At 34.9% G+C, this 20,265-nt stretch overlaps 2 protein-coding genes and 1 non-coding gene across 4 annotated transcripts in view; all 3 read right to left on the bottom strand.

Moving 5' to 3' along the window:
• Positions 1-953: 953 nt before the first annotated feature.
• LOC125616088 lies at positions 954-1,059 on the bottom strand. Its single transcript, XR_007346709.1, has one exon. It is a non-coding gene; the product is annotated as a small nucleolar RNA U13 (small nucleolar RNA).
• A 1,851-nt stretch (positions 1,060-2,910) lies between these two features.
• Positions 2,911-9,970, bottom strand: LOC107153341 (cytochrome c oxidase subunit 7A2, mitochondrial). 2 transcript variants are annotated; one of them, XM_015498879.2, is made up of 4 exons: positions 9,822-9,970; positions 8,275-8,364; positions 4,571-4,655; positions 2,911-3,112 (listed from the first exon to the last, which is right to left on the bottom strand). In XM_015498879.2, the coding sequence occupies exons 1-4, from the start codon at positions 9,837-9,839 to the stop codon at positions 3,054-3,056; spliced, it is 252 nt and encodes an 83-aa protein (XP_015354365.1). In that variant the 5' UTR covers positions 9,840-9,970; the 3' UTR covers positions 2,911-3,053. The 2 variants fall into 2 exon arrangements, with proteins under 2 accessions (XP_015354365.1, XP_048656683.1); XM_048800726.1 differs by lacking the exon at positions 9,822-9,970 and adding an exon at positions 9,597-9,665.
• A 6,950-nt stretch (positions 9,971-16,920) lies between these two features.
• Positions 16,921-20,265, bottom strand: part of Tmem30a (transmembrane protein 30A) — a 28,944-nt gene continuing 25,599 nt past the window's right edge. The window contains exon 7 of the mRNA XM_015498868.2: positions 16,921-19,594. Coding sequence (XP_015354354.1) covers positions 19,401-19,594 — 194 coding nt within the window. The 3' untranslated portion in view covers positions 16,921-19,400. The remainder of the gene's footprint in view (positions 19,595-20,265) is intronic.

Genomic DNA, 20,265 nt, shown 5'->3' with positions numbered 1-20,265 from the left:
CGTGAATTGAACTGTGAACCGGAACTACCAGCCCTTACTATAATTGAGAGCTCTGCTGTGTCAAACTGATAGAATAAGATGAAAAGATGTGGTTCCTGCTTTCAGAGTTAATAGGAGTATCAAATGTTTAGCAGGATGCAGTGGCCTACACCTACAATTCCAGCCACTTAAGAACCTGAGGCAGGTGCACAAGTTTGAGATTGGTGTGGGCAAGTTATTGAGATCTTGTCTCAAAATAAAAAATAACAAGGGTTGGAGATGTAGTGTTGTGGTAGAACCATCTCTGGATTTAATCCCCAGTACCATACACACACACACACACACACACACACAAATTATTTATACACACATATACACACACCATGCACACCTGGGATATGTCAGGCCTATACTGAATGTGTCAGGCCTATACTGATGAGGAAAAGACTTAGCAAGGTTACCTACTTAGGGAATTCCAAGGTTTGAAACTAACCAGTTACAATGGTTTCTGGTCTCGTCAATTCTAATTCAAAGGGATGAAAACTCTTGATGGAAATGAGTACAGGGAACACTTGGTGCATGTTGAAACATGGGAGGAGCCCAAGTTTACAGTACAATCTGGGGAGCATCCCCAAGTGTGTAAGAAAAAATAAGGATGGTATGCACCAGAAAGAAGTCTCAGTGGTGACAGTACTGAGACTGCATTTCAAATACAAGATGGAAGAAGAGATAAGGCTCTACAGGTAGGGCAGACATCCAATTAGAGATCAATGAAAAACTGAATGATGGCACTGGAAACAGTACTAACCACTCTTTTAAAGAGACTGCACAGGGAGACAGGAGTCTCTACGTTTTCATATTTGCACACATTGCTATTAACAGTGAACTATCAACACAGCCCAGTCAATATTTAATCAAACTGGTATGATATACTGGAAAGACTTGAAATTTTTAATTTTTTTTTTTTTTTTTTACATCAGACAGGTAAGGTGCTGACATCTTAACAAGATTTGGAGGGAGGCAAATCTCAAAACATACAGTATGAACACCCAATCATCATGCTTATGAACCCAAAAGGATCAAGATTTGAGATTGTAACAATGGTCACTGCTTCCTGCATTTTTCAATACAACTTTGCTGAGAGCCATAGCCAAGTAGGAATGACGAATGGCAATTTCCTTGTCAGCCTACCCAATGTTGCTTAGAGGGAGGACTCTCCATTGTGGAAATGGGCTTGCCTTGGACCCAGGTCATTTGCAGTGACACTGCATGAATGTTTGATAGTTTTGGTTGAAAGGTGACCCTGCTTAGGGATTAGGGTGGCTCCGGGTTCAGGGCGTATCCTGCTGCCTCAGGCGCCTGCTCCTGGAGTTCCCTTTGAGTTCTCGCGGAGTTCTGAGAGAATTGGTGCGCGGAGCCTGGTAGAGGCAGTGTATTTTCCCCAGAACGTGCGTGTAGAGTGCCGGTGACAGTTCCGGAATAAAGAGCTGCTGTTTGAATCTACAAGGCTTTTGTGGTGGCCCGGTTATTTTGTGCCCAGCCAGACTGCGGCACAACTTATAGACTCCTTTCATGGATTCTGGGCTAATCTCTAAAATGTATCAATAGTAGTTCTCTTTCTGAATGCTATGAAGTGAGCAGACATTTACATGGGATTCTGTCTAGCAACCACTTCTGGGATCTTGCCCTTCACCCTTACCTCCAACTCTACCTATGCTTACAATGCAGAATTTTAAGGTGAAGGGCAAGTAGTTAGCCTAAGATTTTTTAAGTCTCTTCAACACTTAAGTTTACCTAATCCTATCGATGCTAACATAGCCCAAAAAGAATATTTTGGCATAAAAAAAACTTACTAGAAGTATTTTATATATTGTTTTACTGGTTTAAGCCAGATATATAGTAAAGCACCTGTCACATTTTCAAGAGATGAAGGTTATACAGAATAATCAAGCTGTTTTTCTTTCCCACAAGTGTCCTTCACATTACATCATTAAAAAATTTTAAATCACATTCACAAAAGTTAAATTTTTCTTTATAAAATACTGTAGTTTATTTCAAAATATTATCATTGATTACTTTTTTGCTCTTGAGTACTGAATTAGCTCAAATTCCAGCCCAATTTTGCAACTTCTTCAGTTTTTACACATGTCTAACCATGTTTATTCCACTCCCCTCAAAAGTATGCAGGCAGAAAATTGGCCACCCAAATCCTTTCAACCTCAGAGGTTTAACGCTAAAAATTTGTAATTGGTTACTCTCTTAAGATCTGTACCATAAGCATCAATGTTTTAATAACAAAAAATGACTCAATTTTTCCAAACATATTTTTCTTAATATAAAGCTCTTCCTCGTAGCTTTCCCCCAGACTCAACTAAATCCCAATTTCATTTAGTACTACAAATCTATACCTTGCAGAGGAGACTATAACAAACTTTGACTCCCTATGTTCCTTCAGAAGATAACTTTTGGAAACAAACTACTTTATACTTAATATCATAGATTAACATAGTAAAAACCAATTCTGAGTATGAGAAAAAAATCCTAAATTCTTTTACAGTCATTCTATTAAAGCCCAAGTCTAAACCATGGAATACATACAATATTTAAACACACTCTGACATAAAACAAACTTAAGATCCTAGGGTCCAAATATAATTTGATTCTACTATGCCCAGGTTCCAGCAGAAGGGGGAAAAAAAGAAAGCAATATGCTTGAAAGTGTTAGGCTTAACTGAAATTAAGACCATTCACTGTATAGTTCTCAGGTGCTAAAAGCAAAACTTCACTATAATACCATCAAATGAATGGTGATCTATACAAGCTTAAGGACAAAAGAATCATTTTTTTGCTTCTTACCTAAGATTTGTAAGTGCTAATCAAAACCTGGATTATTGGTGTAATTTACCCTTAAGTCATAAAAACAAGACAAAGCATGGTAAAGACTGCTTTATTGGTGGCAGTTAGTACAAGTCAATAAATATTGATCCCCAAAGAAGAGCTCTGTTATTTATCAGAGTACCGGTCCATAGAGAGCTGAATTAAACTGAACCAAATGATTGCTGAGAAGACTGAAGTCAATCCTGCTTCTTGGGAAAAGAAGCCTTGGCCAACTCATATATGGCATAAGCTGTTCCTGAAAAACAAGCAAAACAACTTACAAGAAATTCTGAATTTAAATGAATGTAAGCTTCACATTCCAGCTCAAAAATTATATGGCAAAGATGGCATTAAGATTGCATTAATGTATTTTGATTGATACTGGCAAAATTTTAAAATAAATATATGTAAAATACATTTCATTAGTTTTAATATTAACTTCTATACAAAAATATGTTCTTGGGCTGAGGTTGTGGCTCACAGGTAGAGTGCTCACCAAGCATGTGTGAGGAACTGGGTTCAATCCTCGGCACCACATAAAAATAAAATAAAGAGATTGTGTTCACCTCTAACTAAACAATAAATATTTAAAAAAAGGTTGGCTGAGACTGAGGTTGTGGCTCAGTGGTGGAGTGCTCACCTAAGCATGCACAAGGCACTGGGTTCAATCCTCAGCACCACATAAGTGTAAAATAAAGATATTGTATCCACCTAAAACTAAAAACTAAATATTTTTAAAAAAAGGTTGGCTGTTTTTAAAAAATGTATTCTGTCAATAATAAATGTAAACTGTTTTAAGAATGAGACTAAGAATATACATAAAGGTTATTTCCATATTAACCTAACATTGCCTGAGAAATGCTAAAAATGATTCAAAAGACAAAAAAAGGAAGGTGTCTGTCAAAATATGCATGTATTCCCTGAAGTTATCGACATAAAACCAAAGATGAATAATGAGATTTTAAAATAACAAAACAGCTAATATAAGAAGTTATATTTTTAAAAACTTATTACCAGAATGTCTAAGAAATAATTATATTCTGAAAAGAACATAGGACATTATCTTACTAAGAAAATCCAAATGTCACTAACTGGTTTTTGTCTTAATCCATAAATACCCCACCTACTTTTAAATGTATTCAAGTTAAAAGAAGTTACCTTAGCATGAGCATAAGGACTTTGTAATTAAGAGTTCAAATCCATCCCAGCTTTTCCACATAGAAGCAATGTTATCTTGGATGACTAATGTAATTTTCTCATTCTTAAAATAAGGACACATGAAAGACCCCATTCAAGGGTTATAAAAATTCAAGTATGTGGCATTCTGATCAAAATGATGAAGACACAGTAACTACAGAAATATTGTTTCCTTCCTTCCCCAAACAGCAATCATTCAAATTCCTAACTATGCTCCTACTACACCAACTTGTGACATGCCTGCTCATATTAACTAATGGACCTGCCTAATACGTTGAAAAATCATCATAGGACTTTGTATAAGTAAAAATTAAATATTGTTGTATAATAGTTTTGTTTTCATCATAAATATGTATGCATGAGTTAAGATGTGTTATTCATCACAGTAAAAATATTCAAAAGCCCTTGCTATAGAACGTAGAATGAATGTTTTTTGGCCAAAAAAACAAGCTCCAGAGCCTCCTGATAACATTACTATTACTTAACTATGAACAATCAAATATTCCAAATGTCTTACCACCAACTGTAAGAACCATGGTGGCTCTATACAGCAGGGCATCAGCTACTCCACCCTTTAGATGCACTGGAATTCCATTATCCTCCTAGGTTAAAAGAAAAAAGAGATTAATAAATGTGTCTCTTGTTTTCAACTAAGTTTCAAAAGATTAATCATTCATATAAAATGAAACAACTCCTTAAAACCATGGAATTTAAATATTTAAATATCACAAATCTAATAGGGCTCCAATTTTGATTATTCTCTGCTACTATTTTTAAAATATGAACTCCTTAAAGTTAACTTTCTTATTTTAATCACCATATTTTAGATTTAGTTGTAGAAAGTTCTTCTTAAAAGTGGAAACAGGGATCTCTGATAAATAATATCCAGTATATAGAACTCAAAAAACTTACCACTAAGAAACCAACCCAATTAACAAACAGGCAAAAGAACTAAACAGACACTTCTCAAAAGAAGAAATACAAATGGCCAACAAATATATATAAAAAAAAATTCAACATCCCTAGCAATCAGGGAAATGCAAATCTAATCTACACTGAGATTTTATCTTGCTCCAGTTAGGATGGCAATCATAAAGAACACAAATAACAACAAATGCTGGCAAGGATGTAGGGGAAAAAATTCACTGATATATTCTTGGGACTATAAATTAGCACAGCCACTTTGGAGAACAGTATGGAGATTTCTCAATGGAATTCTACTCAGCCATAAAGAATGAAATTATGTCATTTGCTGGATGGAAATGGATGGAAGCTAGACTCAGAAATTCAAAGGCTGAATGTTTTCTTTCATATGTGGAAGCTAAACAAAATAAGGAAGGGGAGTGGGGAAGATTACATGAAAATAGAAGGGAGATCAGTGGAGAAGAGGAAGGGAACTGGCAGGGGGGTGGGGTTGGGGGGGCTGGAAAAGGGAAGAAGGGCAAAATGAAATTGAGCAAATTAAAGTAGGCTATGTAAATATAAGAATATACCTTAGTGAATTTCAACTTTATGTATATCAGTAAAGGACCAATTTAAAAACATATACATATGTATAAATAAATGGGAGGAAAACCAGTAGTAATAGGAGAGAAGGGAAAGAGGAGCAAAGTGGAGCAAATTCCACGCATGTGTGATTATGTCAAAATGAACCCCAATATTATGTAGAACTATAATATACTAATAAAAACTTTTTTAATCCTAAAAAATAAAGGGGACAGGCATGGGATTTTGGTTTATAATCCTAAATTTTATAAGCCGAGCATCTCTTCCAGCTTCTGGCACAGAATAGATATTCAGTGTATCTGTTAAATAAAATATTTTAATTTTATGTGGTATGGTATACACATTTTTTTTTATCACTGCTGGGATTACAGGCGTGCACCACCGTGCCCAGCTCAGTTCTTCTACAACTTGAGAATTGGCAACCAGTTCTTTAAATGTTGGGTAAAATTCAATAATGAAACCATTAGGGCCCGAATTTTTCTTTGATGGTGGACTTTTCATTATTGGGTCAATCTCTATACTTATCATTGGTCTGTTTATATTTTCTGCATCTTCCTGGTTCAAATGATAGGCTGTGTATCTGGGAATTTATACATTTCTTTTAGGTTATCCAATCTGTGGTCATGTAATTTTTCAAAGTAGTCTCTTAGGGTCCTTTGCATTTATGTGGTCTCGGTTGTCATGTCTTTTTTAAATTTCTGATTGTATTTATTTGTCTATTTTTCTTCTTAGTTTAAAAAAAAAAAAAAAGCAATGAAAGTTTGCCTAACAGCTCAATTTTGTTAATCTTTTCTGTTTTCCTAATCTGTTAAATTGTTCTACTCCCCTAGGCCTTTTCCCAAGAGATAGTCACTATTCACAGTATGATATAGATCTCTTTTAATGCTTACATCATTAATTCTTATACACAAACTTAACACACAAAATGAGGTTATGCTATATAACCATCTGCCATACACTATTTCTTTTTGCTCAGTACGTCAAACCTATCTTATTCTTTTCAATGGCTACATGGTATTCCACTATGCCAAAATATCTTAACCTGAATTAGTTAATCTTCTTAATGGATATTTAGGTTGTCAGGTTTTAGGGTTTTTTCCTCCCTAAATTAAGATCCTCATTCCCATTTTCACATACTTACACAATTATTTCTGAAGGAAACAGTCTTAAAAGTAGGCTTCCTAGATGACAAGGTATGTAATTTCTTTTTAATAATACTTTCATATACCCTCTAAAACTTTTGTACCAACTTTACTGCTATTATAAAGGTATGGTAGATGAATACATACATCTCCCATTCCTGGTTAACATAACCTATTTCAAAGTTTCCTAAAATCTTGCCAGTCAGATGGGGGCAGTAGCAATTTTTAATTTTTTTAAATTCATGTTTGTTTATTTTAATAGAACCTACTGTTGTTTCAGTTCTAGGAACAGGTTAAACTAGGGCAGTCCCATGAACTACACAACCTGAGGGGTGAGGGCTCAGGGATAGGACCATTTTTTTTTTCTTTTTCTTTTTTTGTGGTACTGAGAATTAAACCCAGGGTCACTCGTCATAGAGGCACATCCCCAGTCCTTTTTATTTTATTCTGCTAAATTGCTGAGGATGGACTCAAACTTACAATCCTTCTGCCTCAGCCTCCTAAATTACTGGGGTTACTGGGATTACAGGCGTGAACCACCACACCAAGCCAAGACAATTTCCTGGTGACACTGAAATGACTGAGCTGATCTACAATAAATCTATGAGAGGAAGAAAATGACTTCGAAGGTCTGAGTCCCACCTACCATAGCATAGTAATACTCCTACTCCATGTTTAGGCAGGGCACGCTCAACCAATAGTGATTCTCTAGAGGACAGACCATGTTTTGTTTCCAGGCAAAGGCACAATCCATGGCCAACAATGCTTCTACCTATCTAGAATGCAACTACGGCAGAGAGGCAGTAAGGTAAATGGTGCCTAGCACCTATTCCAGTGCTCCAAAGGAGTATGCATCTCTTTCTTGGCTGGTGGCTGTGATGAATTAAACCTGTATTTCTTATTGATTCATAGAAGTTCTTTGTATATTAAGGACATTAACCTTTTGCTATATTTTGACATTTTGCTCTCACTTTGTGCCTTGTCTTTGGTTAACTATAAATAAATTTTAAATCACCAAACCATGCAATTTTTCTTCTTTACTGCTTCTCAGTTTTATAAAGATTAACTTAGAAGACTTCCCCTAAGATTATAAATATAATTTTTTGAGGGAAAACATTTACATATGTAATTTATTTTCTTAGTATACTATGTAGAAGGAATCTAACCTTCCTTTCTTTAAAATAGTTATTTTTGTCAATACTAATTTATTGCATCCTTTCCTGTGGCTATAGCATTCAACATATATTAAATTTCTATATAATACTTGCTGTGTTTCTGGGTCCTTTCTGTGGTCTCTCTTTATGCTCCTATGCAATTACTCCCTAAAGAATGCTAATGAACTCCTCCAAAACAATTTATCATTGATCTATACCTTTCTTCACTCATTTTTTTCTAATTGCTCAAGGGCCTCTTGGGTATAGCAAATGCTCAGTTAGCTACCAACAATTTCTTATCATTCTTTTGCTAATACAGGAGGACCTCTTACAGCAGACTCTCCAGATTTACTTCTCATTTCAACTTTTTGGTACTCTAATTACTACAAGTAACAATCTCCTATAAAATATTTCAGTACCTGAAACAGCTTTTGTTTCTCTGGAACTTTATTTTCAAAATGTCTGCGTGAAGCAGTGCTGATGGTCCTTTGGGCAATCTGACGAAAACGCTGAAACGGAAAATCCACAAACATTAAACAGATTTAGAGCCTAAAGAAACCTTGAGAAGAAATCACTTTCAATATTTAATATTATAGAAGGAAATGAGTCTTGAAGCATATCTGATTTATCAACAATAAAGTTTATGGACCAGCATCCAGATTTTTCAATTTGCTGTCCATCCTCTGCTCTGTTCTTCATATATTACATTCTGCAGTCTCCAAAGATCATATTCATATCTTTGGCTGAATTCAATCAGTAGCTTTTTATAATCCTTAAGGAAAATATATTAATATATAAATATTACAGAAATAAATGGTTAACTAAAATAGTCTAAACTCAAATGTTTCCATTTAATACCCTTCCATATGAAGAATCAATTACTAGACAGCAAAATAAACCAATAACATTCCTAATTAATCAAAACGTTCTTACATTTTTCTTAAGATTTTTAGTGTGGGTGTGTGGTGCTGGGCTCAAACCTGGACCTTATGCATGCCAGCCAAGTGCTCTACCACTCCCAGCCTCCTAAGAAATTTTTAATAGATATTAAAAAAAAAAAAAAAAAAAACTTGCATTACATGCCGGGCGCAGATTTGGCTGACGCCTGTAATCCCAGTGGCTCCCGAGGCTGAGCAGGAGGTCCGCGAGTTCAAAACCAGCCTCAACAATGGCAAGGCGATAGGTAACTCGGTGAGACCCTGTCTCTAAATAATATATAAAATTGTGCTGGGGATGTGGTTCAGTGATTGAGTGCCCCCGAGTTCAATCCCCGGCACAATCCTTCCACCACCCCGCAAAAAAACTTGCATTACATACTTAGTTTAAATAACGAAATAAACATGTATTCCACTTTCTAAAATAAATGGTATTGAGAAGCTAAGTAAGACACGGTTAAATAACTACAAAAGAAAATGATCACTGCTATTTTTTCAAATTTTTGGAAAACATTTCATATACTCAAAGTCGGAAGATAGAGGCCTGGGGGGCAACGCAGAACCGCCGGAAGGGACTGCTTCCCAAAGTCCTATCCAAAACCGGATGACTTAAGTTTTTAAAATAGCCTCTGGAGCTCGTAAGCTCAGAATCATTGAAATTTATAACCTTTAGTAGCAGAGGAACCCTAGTGTTTCCCGTTGTCAGAAGTTTTTCACCAGGAACCTTGATTTTACTCACATCAGCTACAACCTCTTCAGTGACCCATTCATTAGAAGCAGTGGCTAAGAACCCAAGGTGGTCTAACCCGCAATTCTGTCCAGCTTCTCAGCCTCTTCCCTCCGCACCCCGCAACGGCCATGGGCTAAGGGAAGGAACGAATGGGGAAAAAGGTCGGGCGAAAAGGACACGGACCAAGGTGACTTCAGAAGACGTCTTCTGCTCCACTTCCAGGAGAGTTTGGGTCACAGTCCCTCGGCCTCCACTCTCGGCTCCCATGCTCATTACTAAAGCAAACCGAGCAGCTACTTACCAGCAGATTCCGCAGCATCTTGCCTCCCTTACTGCCCACCAACCGCGACAACTGAACGCCAAGAATGAAATTAACCACGCCGGAACCGGAACTACCTCCTCGCCTGGCGCAGGCGTCGAAGAATAGAAATCGGTCAGTGCAGAGGCGGGGCTTTACGCCTAACCATAGAGAGCGGAGGAAAGGGATAGGCGCGTTCCGGCTGCCTCCGCCCAAGCTGGTCGGCCGGCCGGTTACTTCCCGTGAGCTCTTCCTGAGTTTTTCTGTGGCAGTTCCAAAGAGTCCAAGATGTTTGGGACCAGAATGGCGGTGTGGGATATTTTAAGTAGTTCAACAAGCGTAGATAAAATTGTGAGATTAGGCTATCAGAGAAAACGAGTGTTTTGAAGGCGGTGTACACCTGAGCGGAAAAACCCGGATTGTGTCCGTGTTATCTTGTGTATTTCATCCGATTTCACAACCATTGTTCAGAAACAAAAAGATAGCACGGACACAATCCGGTTTTTTCCAACTAGGAAACTGTCGTGAGGTGTTAACGTTCCTTGTTTTGAGAATACTGCTGGAAAGAGCCGTGTCAGGATTTTTTTCATCTTGCTGCAGAACTCCCCAAGTAGGAAGCTCTTCCATAGTGTCCCCCAACTGTGGAAGCAGCTCACTCGATTGATTATGGGGAAATGCTGAAAAGAGGAGAAATTTAATTGGAGCTGGGTGGAGGTCAGGAAAAGGATGGCAAATCTAGACTCAAGTCTTGCTCTTTCAGATTTAGCAGGGCACTATATTCCATGATTGGAGTTGTCAGATGGCAATTATTGTACAGATGGGCTGCCCATATATCTTGCATCAGTTTTGCTTCATTCCTTGTGTTCACACTTAAGTGTGTACAACTGAAAATACCTATCATTCTACAGTAAATATTTCCACCTTTTTAGACTCCTACAAATTATTCCATTGCCATTTCAAGCAGAAACTAATATAGATTTAGCAAAGGTATAATGTGTGGATTAAAACTGACAATATTAAAATTATTTCTTCTAGCCCTTAGGGTTCCCCTCCCCCACAATCCACTATATGTTAATTGGTTCACCAGGTTACCTGTCTCAATTCAAATTCTCTTCCTCTTCAAGGTTTATAAATACTTGATTCACATCCTTCTCAGAAAACCTGGTATCTTACCTCCTTTGCATTATGTACTGTAGTCAAATTTTTGTGCAGTTATCACACACTGTGAGAACTTTTTACTGTCTATAATTTGAACTTGTTCAAGTTGTGTTATGTTTTTTCCATTTATCCAACTAGATAAAAACTTCCCAAGAACAGAGATTGTGTATTTCTTACCAATTCTCTAGCACTACTTAAAGGTGATACCCATTAATCAACAGATGAATGAATATTTACTTGTTGACAGATCTAGAAAGCTCTATCAAAAAGAACAAAGGATTCACATTAAACAGATCCTAAAGTAGATGCAGATCCCTATATTCCTGTCACTGAGTGCATTGCAATTTTATTTTTACTGCTTCATTCCATAAACACATTCCTAAATTTAACTACCATCCCATTTCTCTTCTCCTTCAAAATAAGGCACCTGCAGATTTCTTTATACTTGGTCTCCCTTCCTCTCCTCCCCAATTTTTTTTTCTTATCCCATTTAAAGGTTTTTACTGTTGTTAGGGTCCATCAATAGCTTCCATGTTATTAAACTGTCCATTTTAGTTTTCAACTTCTCCATCTATCAGCAACATATAATATAGTTGACCATTCCCCTCAAGATATATTTTTTTAAATGAAAATAAGCCATAAATGTGATACAGGGTAACACTGTATGTATAGTTTGAGAGTTTGGTTTTAACAAGTCTTCCATACTTTTTTAGTCCTTTTATTTCAGTGACTGCTCCTTTTAGTTTTTTCTTGGATCCTCATTCTCTAGACATATAAAAAAATCATCTTACCTTTTTTCTATATTCATCTCTTTGGTGAACTTATCAATTCCATGGCTTGAAATACCACTCATGTGATGACAATTCCCATGCGTGACAATTTCCAGACTGACATTTACTTTTAACTTAAGACCTCTCCACTGAATTCTCCTTTCCATGTTAAGATTTTTCCTTTGCAATTTTCCTCATTTTAAGATCCAAACTTTGTTTTCTACCATACCCCATAATCAATACACAAGAAATTTGGGGGGGCCTACAACATCAAAATATAACATGACTCTTATAAATTTTCATTGTCTCCAAAGCTACCAATACTCCATGCCAAGCCATTGGCATGTTCTTCTCGGTTTACTGCAATGGTTACTGATTTCCATCTTTCCACTCTTCAACTACTCTTTATCTATCTCAATGCAGCAATTACCCTTCTAAGAATCTAAGTTAGATAATATGACTATCCTCAAAACTCTGCTTTATTCACTGGTGTATCGCCAGCCCCAGAACTGTAATTGGCACATACAAAATTCTTCATAAATATTAGATGAATGAATGCATACTGTATTAAAGAATGAACTTATTGAGAGTAATTTTTTTAAAAAAAATATTTCTTAATACTTGGTGGACTCTTCCAAGTAATTCAGTCCCAGGATTCCTGTTCTGTAAATTGTGTCAGAAAACTATGGATGAAATTTGTGTGGGTGCCTACCAAAATTTATTGGATCTTCTTAGGCATACTTGAAATTTACTATCAGACCAATTTATTCTCAGAACCATGTTACTTTCAAAATAAGCTCCTTTCCTAAACATGTTTGGATTTTTCTGTGATATTTCTGTCTGGAATATTAGAGAATGGCTCTTTTGAAAACACTGCCTTCAGAAAACTCATAAAAGTATAACAGAATTGGCAATATTCTATGTAGATGTATAGAAAATGAGATATAGTGTTAAGACTGTAATAATATCAGATGTGAATATTTCGCAATTACAAATGCAAAGTTAACAAAGCAGCTACCCAATCCTTCTTTTCCTTTAAAAAACATAACCACCCTGATTTCATCCTACCTACAGCATCCATAAAGCAGAAAAACAGAAAGAAACCAGAAGTTTTTTTGTAATCTTGATATATGTGCATGTTTGTGATTCTAGAACCTAATTAATCTACTTCCAATTTGACAAAATAATACAGAACAGCTTCATACGGATTTTAATGTATAAAAACTACTGGTTAGATAAGAGAGTACTACAATGTAATTCCATATTTTATTTGACCGTCACATAATTGCATGGATCACCTTTGGAAATCAGGAAGCATCTGCTGTCTCTTAGTTGGCATATTATTTTATTTATTATTGAGTAAATAATTTTATTCAATTGCAAGCCTCAGTTATTCATCACTAATATTAAGGGGTTGGGCTAATAATCTTTATCTCTGGCTCTTGAGTCCTTAATGTATGATATACACCATTTCATAAAAAAATATGAGTCACTCCCTATTGAACAAGAATTTACTGGCTATCTATTGTGAATGTAACAATTTATAATATGCTGGGAGGTATTTTTTAAAGTCCTGGCTTTCTGGAGCATATAGTCTAATTAGGATTATAAACTCACATAATAGTACATTTGAACTGCAGACAGAAATGACTCTCCAGGTAGCTGGTACAACAAAAGTTGCTATGGGAAATTTAAGGAAGGTAGAATTGGAATAGAGTAGAGATTAAAAGCACCTTAGAGTAAGAACATGATTTAATAACCTGCATTTGGCATCAAGCATGGCATACTACAAATAAGTACAAAAACAGAACCTAGCTAGAGTGAAAAGGGAAATCATATTGTTGTAGTTAAAAAATTGGAAGACAGATTGTGAATCTGTCACTTAACAGTGACCTGAGTGGGCCTGTAGGTGTAGCTCAGTGGTGGAGCACCTGCCTAAAATGAATGCCTGAGGTCCTAGGTTTGATCCACAGCACTGGGGGAAAAAATAGTAATGTGACTGAAGGCAAGTTATCTAACCTACTTATACCTCAAATTTCTTTATACGTAAAATGAAGATAGTAGAATCCCCCCATCATTGAGTGCCTATAAAGAGTTATCGAAAACGAGATAACTCAATAAATGTTAGTTATTGTTATGGGAGGAAAGCCTGGATAAGGAGAAACAGATCAACAGAAGAAAAATTCTGGCAGAAGGTATAACATCTACAAGGGCAAAGAAGAAGGTGAGCAGATGTCTTTGGAAATTACAAATAGCTTGTTTTGTTAGAAGGATAAGTGGAGGGCTGTGGTAATAGTAAAAGACTGATTTCAATGACAAATTTAAATTACACGTTGAAAGTGTCTTGGAGCTATCAAAAGTAAATAGCACACTGTTAAAATGAAAACTCAATTTTAAGATCACTCTAGAAACAATGAAAGGCTGAACTGGACATGAAACTACTAGGGCCACAGACTCACTTGGATGGCTCCTATAGTAATCCAAGGAAAAACCTAAAGTCATCAGCAAAAAGATGCTATAAAAGGGGATGGACAAGAAACCACCTAAGAAGTACCACCCTTTTCTCTGTGGTTGTTTAGTTTCTCTGGGGAAGAATTCTCTATAGTCTTCTGCAGAAGAAAGCAGGTTGGGAAAGGGTCTTTTTTTTTTTATGCTTTTAATTTCACATCTTTCTTATCCTCCAGCCTCTCAATTTGTAGTCGACACATATTTTCCTTTGCCCATCTCCTGCCCATTCCTTCTACCTCACAGTCTCCCATTAATTCCTTCAGATAAAAATTCTCCATGCTTCTACTTATAGGAGACAATATTGGCTATAAAACATCATATCTGTGTGGCCAAATGGAGTAAAGCAAGGGTCCTGGAGATTTGACCCTTCTGTTGTGTATAATTTTCAACTGATCATTAATAGGCTTGTCCCTGACTATACTCTGCTATAGCCTTCTCAAAATGTGGTCTACCTATGAATACTGTCCCATCAGCTATTTGTTACTTATTTAAGCTTTAAATCATGAATAAGGTAACAAATATTTTGCCAAATGACCCTGTGCTGGTGAAACCTATCACTTTCATGCCTCACCACAAACAGGGCTTTTAGAGTCTTTTGTGGCCAAATACATATGAGATTGACAAAAATACCGAAAATTATGAAGAAAACTGTTTATATGAACAAGAGAAAAAAAAATAAATTAAAAACAGCAAAAAAAAAAAACAAACAAATTTTGGTGCTAACAAAAAACATATATATATATCTCCATACATGTTCTCAGAAAATGTGATATTTTATCTGTGAACTAAAACTACAATATTTTAAAAACAGAATACAAGTGAAAGAAGTCTTGGAAATTAAAATATTTTTAAAGTATATATTATAAATTCAAAAGAAGGAAGATAATGTTAAAAGTTCAAATCGGACAATTCAAAAAGGAAGACAGGCAATAGTTTCTAAACCAGAGGGAAAAAAAGAAAATTAAGCATCAATTAAGGGGTTCAAAATCGAACTAAAATAAGATTAGATTTCCCAAAAGCAAAAATGAAGGCTTAAGGGCTGAGGATATAGCTCAGTTGGTAGAGTGCCTGCCTTGTATACACAAGTCCCTGGGTTCAGTCCCCAGCATCACAGATAAATAATAAATACTTTCTAAAAAATGAACAGAGCATTGTCTTCCAACATCTGGAACAAATTACTTTTAACCTAAAATTATAGATATAGTCAAACTATCAATGAAATATGAGGGCAGATTTAGGGCATTTTAGATAGTAAAGACTCAGAAAATTTACCATTAATATCCCACTTCTAGGAGGCATATGCATGTTTTAGGAAATGCTGAGTAGACAAGAAAATAAATGAGGAAACAAGAGACACAAAACCCAAGGGTGATCATGGGATAACAGCTGTACAGCAGGTCAGAGAGCCCAGTAAAGACTGACACCGAAGGATAACTGCAGAATAGACCTCAAGTAAAAACCAGGACATTATCTGTTTAAGGGTACAAAAACCCTTCAAAATTATTGATAAAAACACAGTATACTTGAAAGAATTTGGAAAATTTTTAAGACAGGTTGACAAAGTTTTATGTTAAAAATGAGGCAAATATTAATTTCAGGAAAAAGAAAATTACATAAAGGAAAATGTAATCATGATACATGCTTTGCTCTATAGTATACATTATTTTTATAGTCAAAAATTTAACAGCAAATGCATTTACTCAATATTAAGATGCAACTATATAACAGGAGAAGGTAAGATAGTGTGTTAAAGAACTAAGTCATATAACATTATCAAGAAGATAATAATATCTAAAACAAAATCAAATAATAGTCAATAGGCATATTATTTAAATAAATTGAGATAAATAACAGAAACAATCACAAAGTAATTGTCTCTGTAGAGGAAAGTTAAGTTCAGACAGGAATTATTGCTTTCACCATAAAGCATTTAGAACTTACTATTTAATTTTTGTTAAATGTATACATGTTACTTTAATAAATTTTATACATCAAAGCTAATAAGATCATCTTAGTCTGATTTACTTCTAGACAATATATTTTGAAAGTTCAAGTGACATCACAAGAAATGTGAGTTTTGTTTACCAAATAATGCAAAAGCTAAGAATGGGTTTTAAATACTTTACCAGATTATCAAATTCTACAATAGACATTTATGCATTGAAACTCTTTAATAGTAGCATGTCTTTACTCCCTTCAACTTCCTCTTAATATTGCCATGTTCACAAAGAACATGCTATAATTTCATCAAACAAGAAGTGCCATTTAATAATTCTAAGTCCGGAGGCAACAGGCTGAACAGAATTCATTAACTCTCTCAGTTACTGTCTTTGCCAGTCAGATTTTTCATTTCTTGGGTGCCCTACTTCATTATTTTAATGATCCTTGTCTCTCAGTTTACCAGATATTACTCTTGATGTAAAACCAAAATTAGCCAGTCTACAAATAGGTAACAATCCCACTGCTTCCCAGTAAGGACAAATGTTCCACAAGATAAATCTTGCAATTTATGTTATCAGAGTGATTAATAAACACAAACATAATAATTTAACAATAGACATTTTATGAAATCTAGGTACTGAGAAGTTAAAATCTGAACTCACTAACTAAACATTAGAAACCACATGGGGCAATTTATTTTAGCAAGACACTTACTCATAGCAAAGTTAAATTTGTTCATTTTTATTAACACAGAGCATAGTAACAGAATGTTATCTTTAAACATAATCAAGGTTACAAATAAACTGTAACTATCCAATAAACAATATTCACTTGACTCTTCTCCTGGATGAATAATTCTCTGATTTCCTATTAGGTAGTATATAGGGTTTTTTTTCCAGTTTTTTTCTTAAACTGCCTTATGATTTCAATTTTTTTCCAGTTTTTTCTTAAACTGCCTTATGATTTCAATTTGCTTTTTCTTACTGAATAATTTCTCCAATTGGGAAACTTTTCATGTCAAAATGCTTCCTGCAAATTAATACATTTTCCCAAGACTTCTATTTAACCTAGTTACCTTAACCTAGTTACCTGAAATTTGAGAACATCAACGTTTCCAAAATATAAATATAAAAGCCTATAAGAAAGAAATGTTTTCCCTCCCCCTCATGCTTTGCAGATGCCATGTGAATGTTTCATATTCTTCATATTTAGTAACAGGAATCCTTAGAGCTCAAAGGGCAAGAGACAGTAAGAACTTAAGATCACCAATGCACTTGTCAGATGAATAAAACTCCAATTGTATTTTAAGATTCCATCTTCTCCACAGTTATGAAAGTGTTGGAAGGGTTCTTCAACTTTTCTTTAGCAGCCACTTTGGTCCCCCAGTCAGAACAAAAGACACAGGATAGTAGTCTTCCTTAAACAGCACAGACTTAATCTAAAAAGACTGAACAAACCTCCCTCCACCCATGATGTAGCCCAGAAAATTAACTGCCACGTGCAACAGAGACAATTTTCAGAATAAAGAACATTCTGACAACATAAAGAGTATTTTTAAATAAAGAATACCCTATGCACTAAGAAATTTTAGGATAACCATACATCAAATAACTCATGCAAGTAATATTTTTATAATTTAAAAAAGTCACTATGAATTACAAGTTCTTTTAACTGAATTTCACGTTATACAAAAACTTAAAGAAGTGTGGCACATTTCTTCTGTTAATCATCACATTATTTGTTTTCTTTAAAAAAGCATATAAATCAAAATTGATACATTACTCAGACCTTTTGATTTAAATATAACTGAAGGAAATCATGGCAAACTCTGAATAAACAGGCATTTTCTACATAAACATGAGTTATTCTAGTAAAATTAAAAAAGCAATTTAAATGCAATTAATTCATCTCTGATTAATACATAGTTTTTCATGCATGTGGAAAAATAAGTTTACATTCACTTCAAGAATAAATTCCATACCAAACAAATTACAGCATTTATTCAGTGAGGAATATTAAAATAATTCCAGTTAGTAGAAAATAAAATAACTTCAATCATATATTATAATTTGCCATGTACACGCTCCAAAATCCCTAGAATTTAAGTAGGAATCTTTTTAAAGTAATGTATTAGGAAAACCAACCAATTGGTATCTTAACTAAAGAGAATGTGTACACACATTCACGTTTGACCTATATGCAAAACTGAATGAAATACAGAGGAAATTAGGTTTAAAAATTTTCTGTAGTATTAGTACTCAAGTCAAAACACTTACCTGCCAAATCAGAACAATGTGAGGTATTTTCAATGCTGAAGTAATTTTCTAAATGTTTACTATCACAAGAATGAAAACACTCTCCTTTGAACATTTTCATCTGATTTACAATTAAGGCAGAAGATGATCATCTGCCAAGCAGTTTTTTTATTTCACCCATATTCTTTCTTCTCATTCAAGGGAAATGATCTCATGTTTAAACATTTCAAGTGAGTTGGGGTTCCTGACTGCAACATTTTAACTAAATGAAAAGAGGAATTTTAAATTCTCCTATCCAGGAGCTACCTGACCTCTTTAGAACTGAACATCAATTTCTATGCCAGGCAAGGTAATAAGCATGTCCTCTGAAATGAAAGCTAAGCTTAACAAAGAACTGTAATAGATTAAACTGAATACATGAACCACCTCAACAAAGATGGTACTTTAAGCCTTTACACACAACACATGAAAATGATGAAGTGTTTTATTTAGATTTTTTCTTCATCTTTCTGTAACTCTGAATCCTGAAAAGTTAGCAAGTCATTACACTCATACATCTTGTAATTCCTTTCTTCACACCATAGGTACACATATACAGCATCATATGTCAATATAATATTATCAACATAGCATAAACAATTAAGCAGTAGATGCATTTCACATGAAAGAGGCTCTATGCATCACGTGGCCTGTCCCAATAAAAAGCAAACATTAGAATGTCATTTTAGCAGCTACAGTGCTGATATGATCAATGTAGCTAATTTTTTTATACCCGTCATATATTTTCATAAGTCAATCATAGGGAAGAAGCAAAGGACAAAGAATGTTTTGAAAAAAACAGTTATGTGCCAACTTCAAAATGACATACTAACCAGACATCAGCGTTCCAAAGCTTAGGTTGAATAGGCCTGTGGATACACATGCAGTAGATTTGTTTTCAGAATATAAAATTAAATGGTAATGTCAGCAGTATTACTACTGTTTCTATATTTATGATTAATTACTAGCAGTACAACTCCTAGAAGGAAAGAGATGGATCCAATAGTGATGTATGCAATCCCCAAAAATGGATTCTTTCCTCCCATCCATGAAACAGTGCTCAAAATCATCCGTTTTCGTCCATCAAAAGAATGTACAGGGTAATCTGAAGAGGGTATAGGAAGATTTTTCCATCTCTAGTCACTTGATATTTAAAATACAATTTTTAAAGTTGACATTTGCTTGTAATTCACTTGTATAATTATGATACACAGGTATCTTACTCATATGTTCTGAATCACAAAAAATTATTATCTTGAAAGGTAGATGAAGCAAATTAAATGTTAGCAGTAAAAGCCAAAATATTTTACTAAATCAAACTTAAGGGTTATGTAGTTTCTCAGGTGGTTTTGAACTCATTACAAAGGAAGGGTGTAATATGAAATAATATTTCAGATAAATAGCAATGAAGCCCACAAAAGAAGAGGAGATTGATGGACTAGGAGAAAATGAAACAATCAAGGAACTAGAAGTCTCTGTTACTCAAGCATATATAACAAAAGTGTAGTTAGGAGTCTAAAAGAGCTCTGAGCAGCACAAGGTCAAAAAAGCAAAATACTGAAGTTTTAACTTGCTGATTTGGGACAATAACATAACTCATGCTATGACACAGAGTATATGACTGACAGTACAAGTGAAAACTGACTGCTAAGAAGATTTAAGAAAGGGTGTTCCCTTTTCCATAAATTATCTACATGGAACAGTTCTAGGATTCTGGCAAGAGTTAGGGTAGAGAAGAAGAGATAACTAAGTCCCTATGAACAAGGGTACAACTTT

The sequence above is a fragment of the Marmota marmota genome, unplaced genomic scaffold (genome assembly GCF_001458135.2).
Source record: "Marmota marmota marmota unplaced genomic scaffold, marMar, whole genome shotgun sequence".
NCBI lineage: Eukaryota > Metazoa > Chordata > Mammalia > Rodentia > Sciuridae > Marmota > Marmota marmota.
The sequence above is the reverse complement of the archived record's forward strand: the minus strand, read 5'-3'. Positions and strand labels throughout refer to the sequence as shown.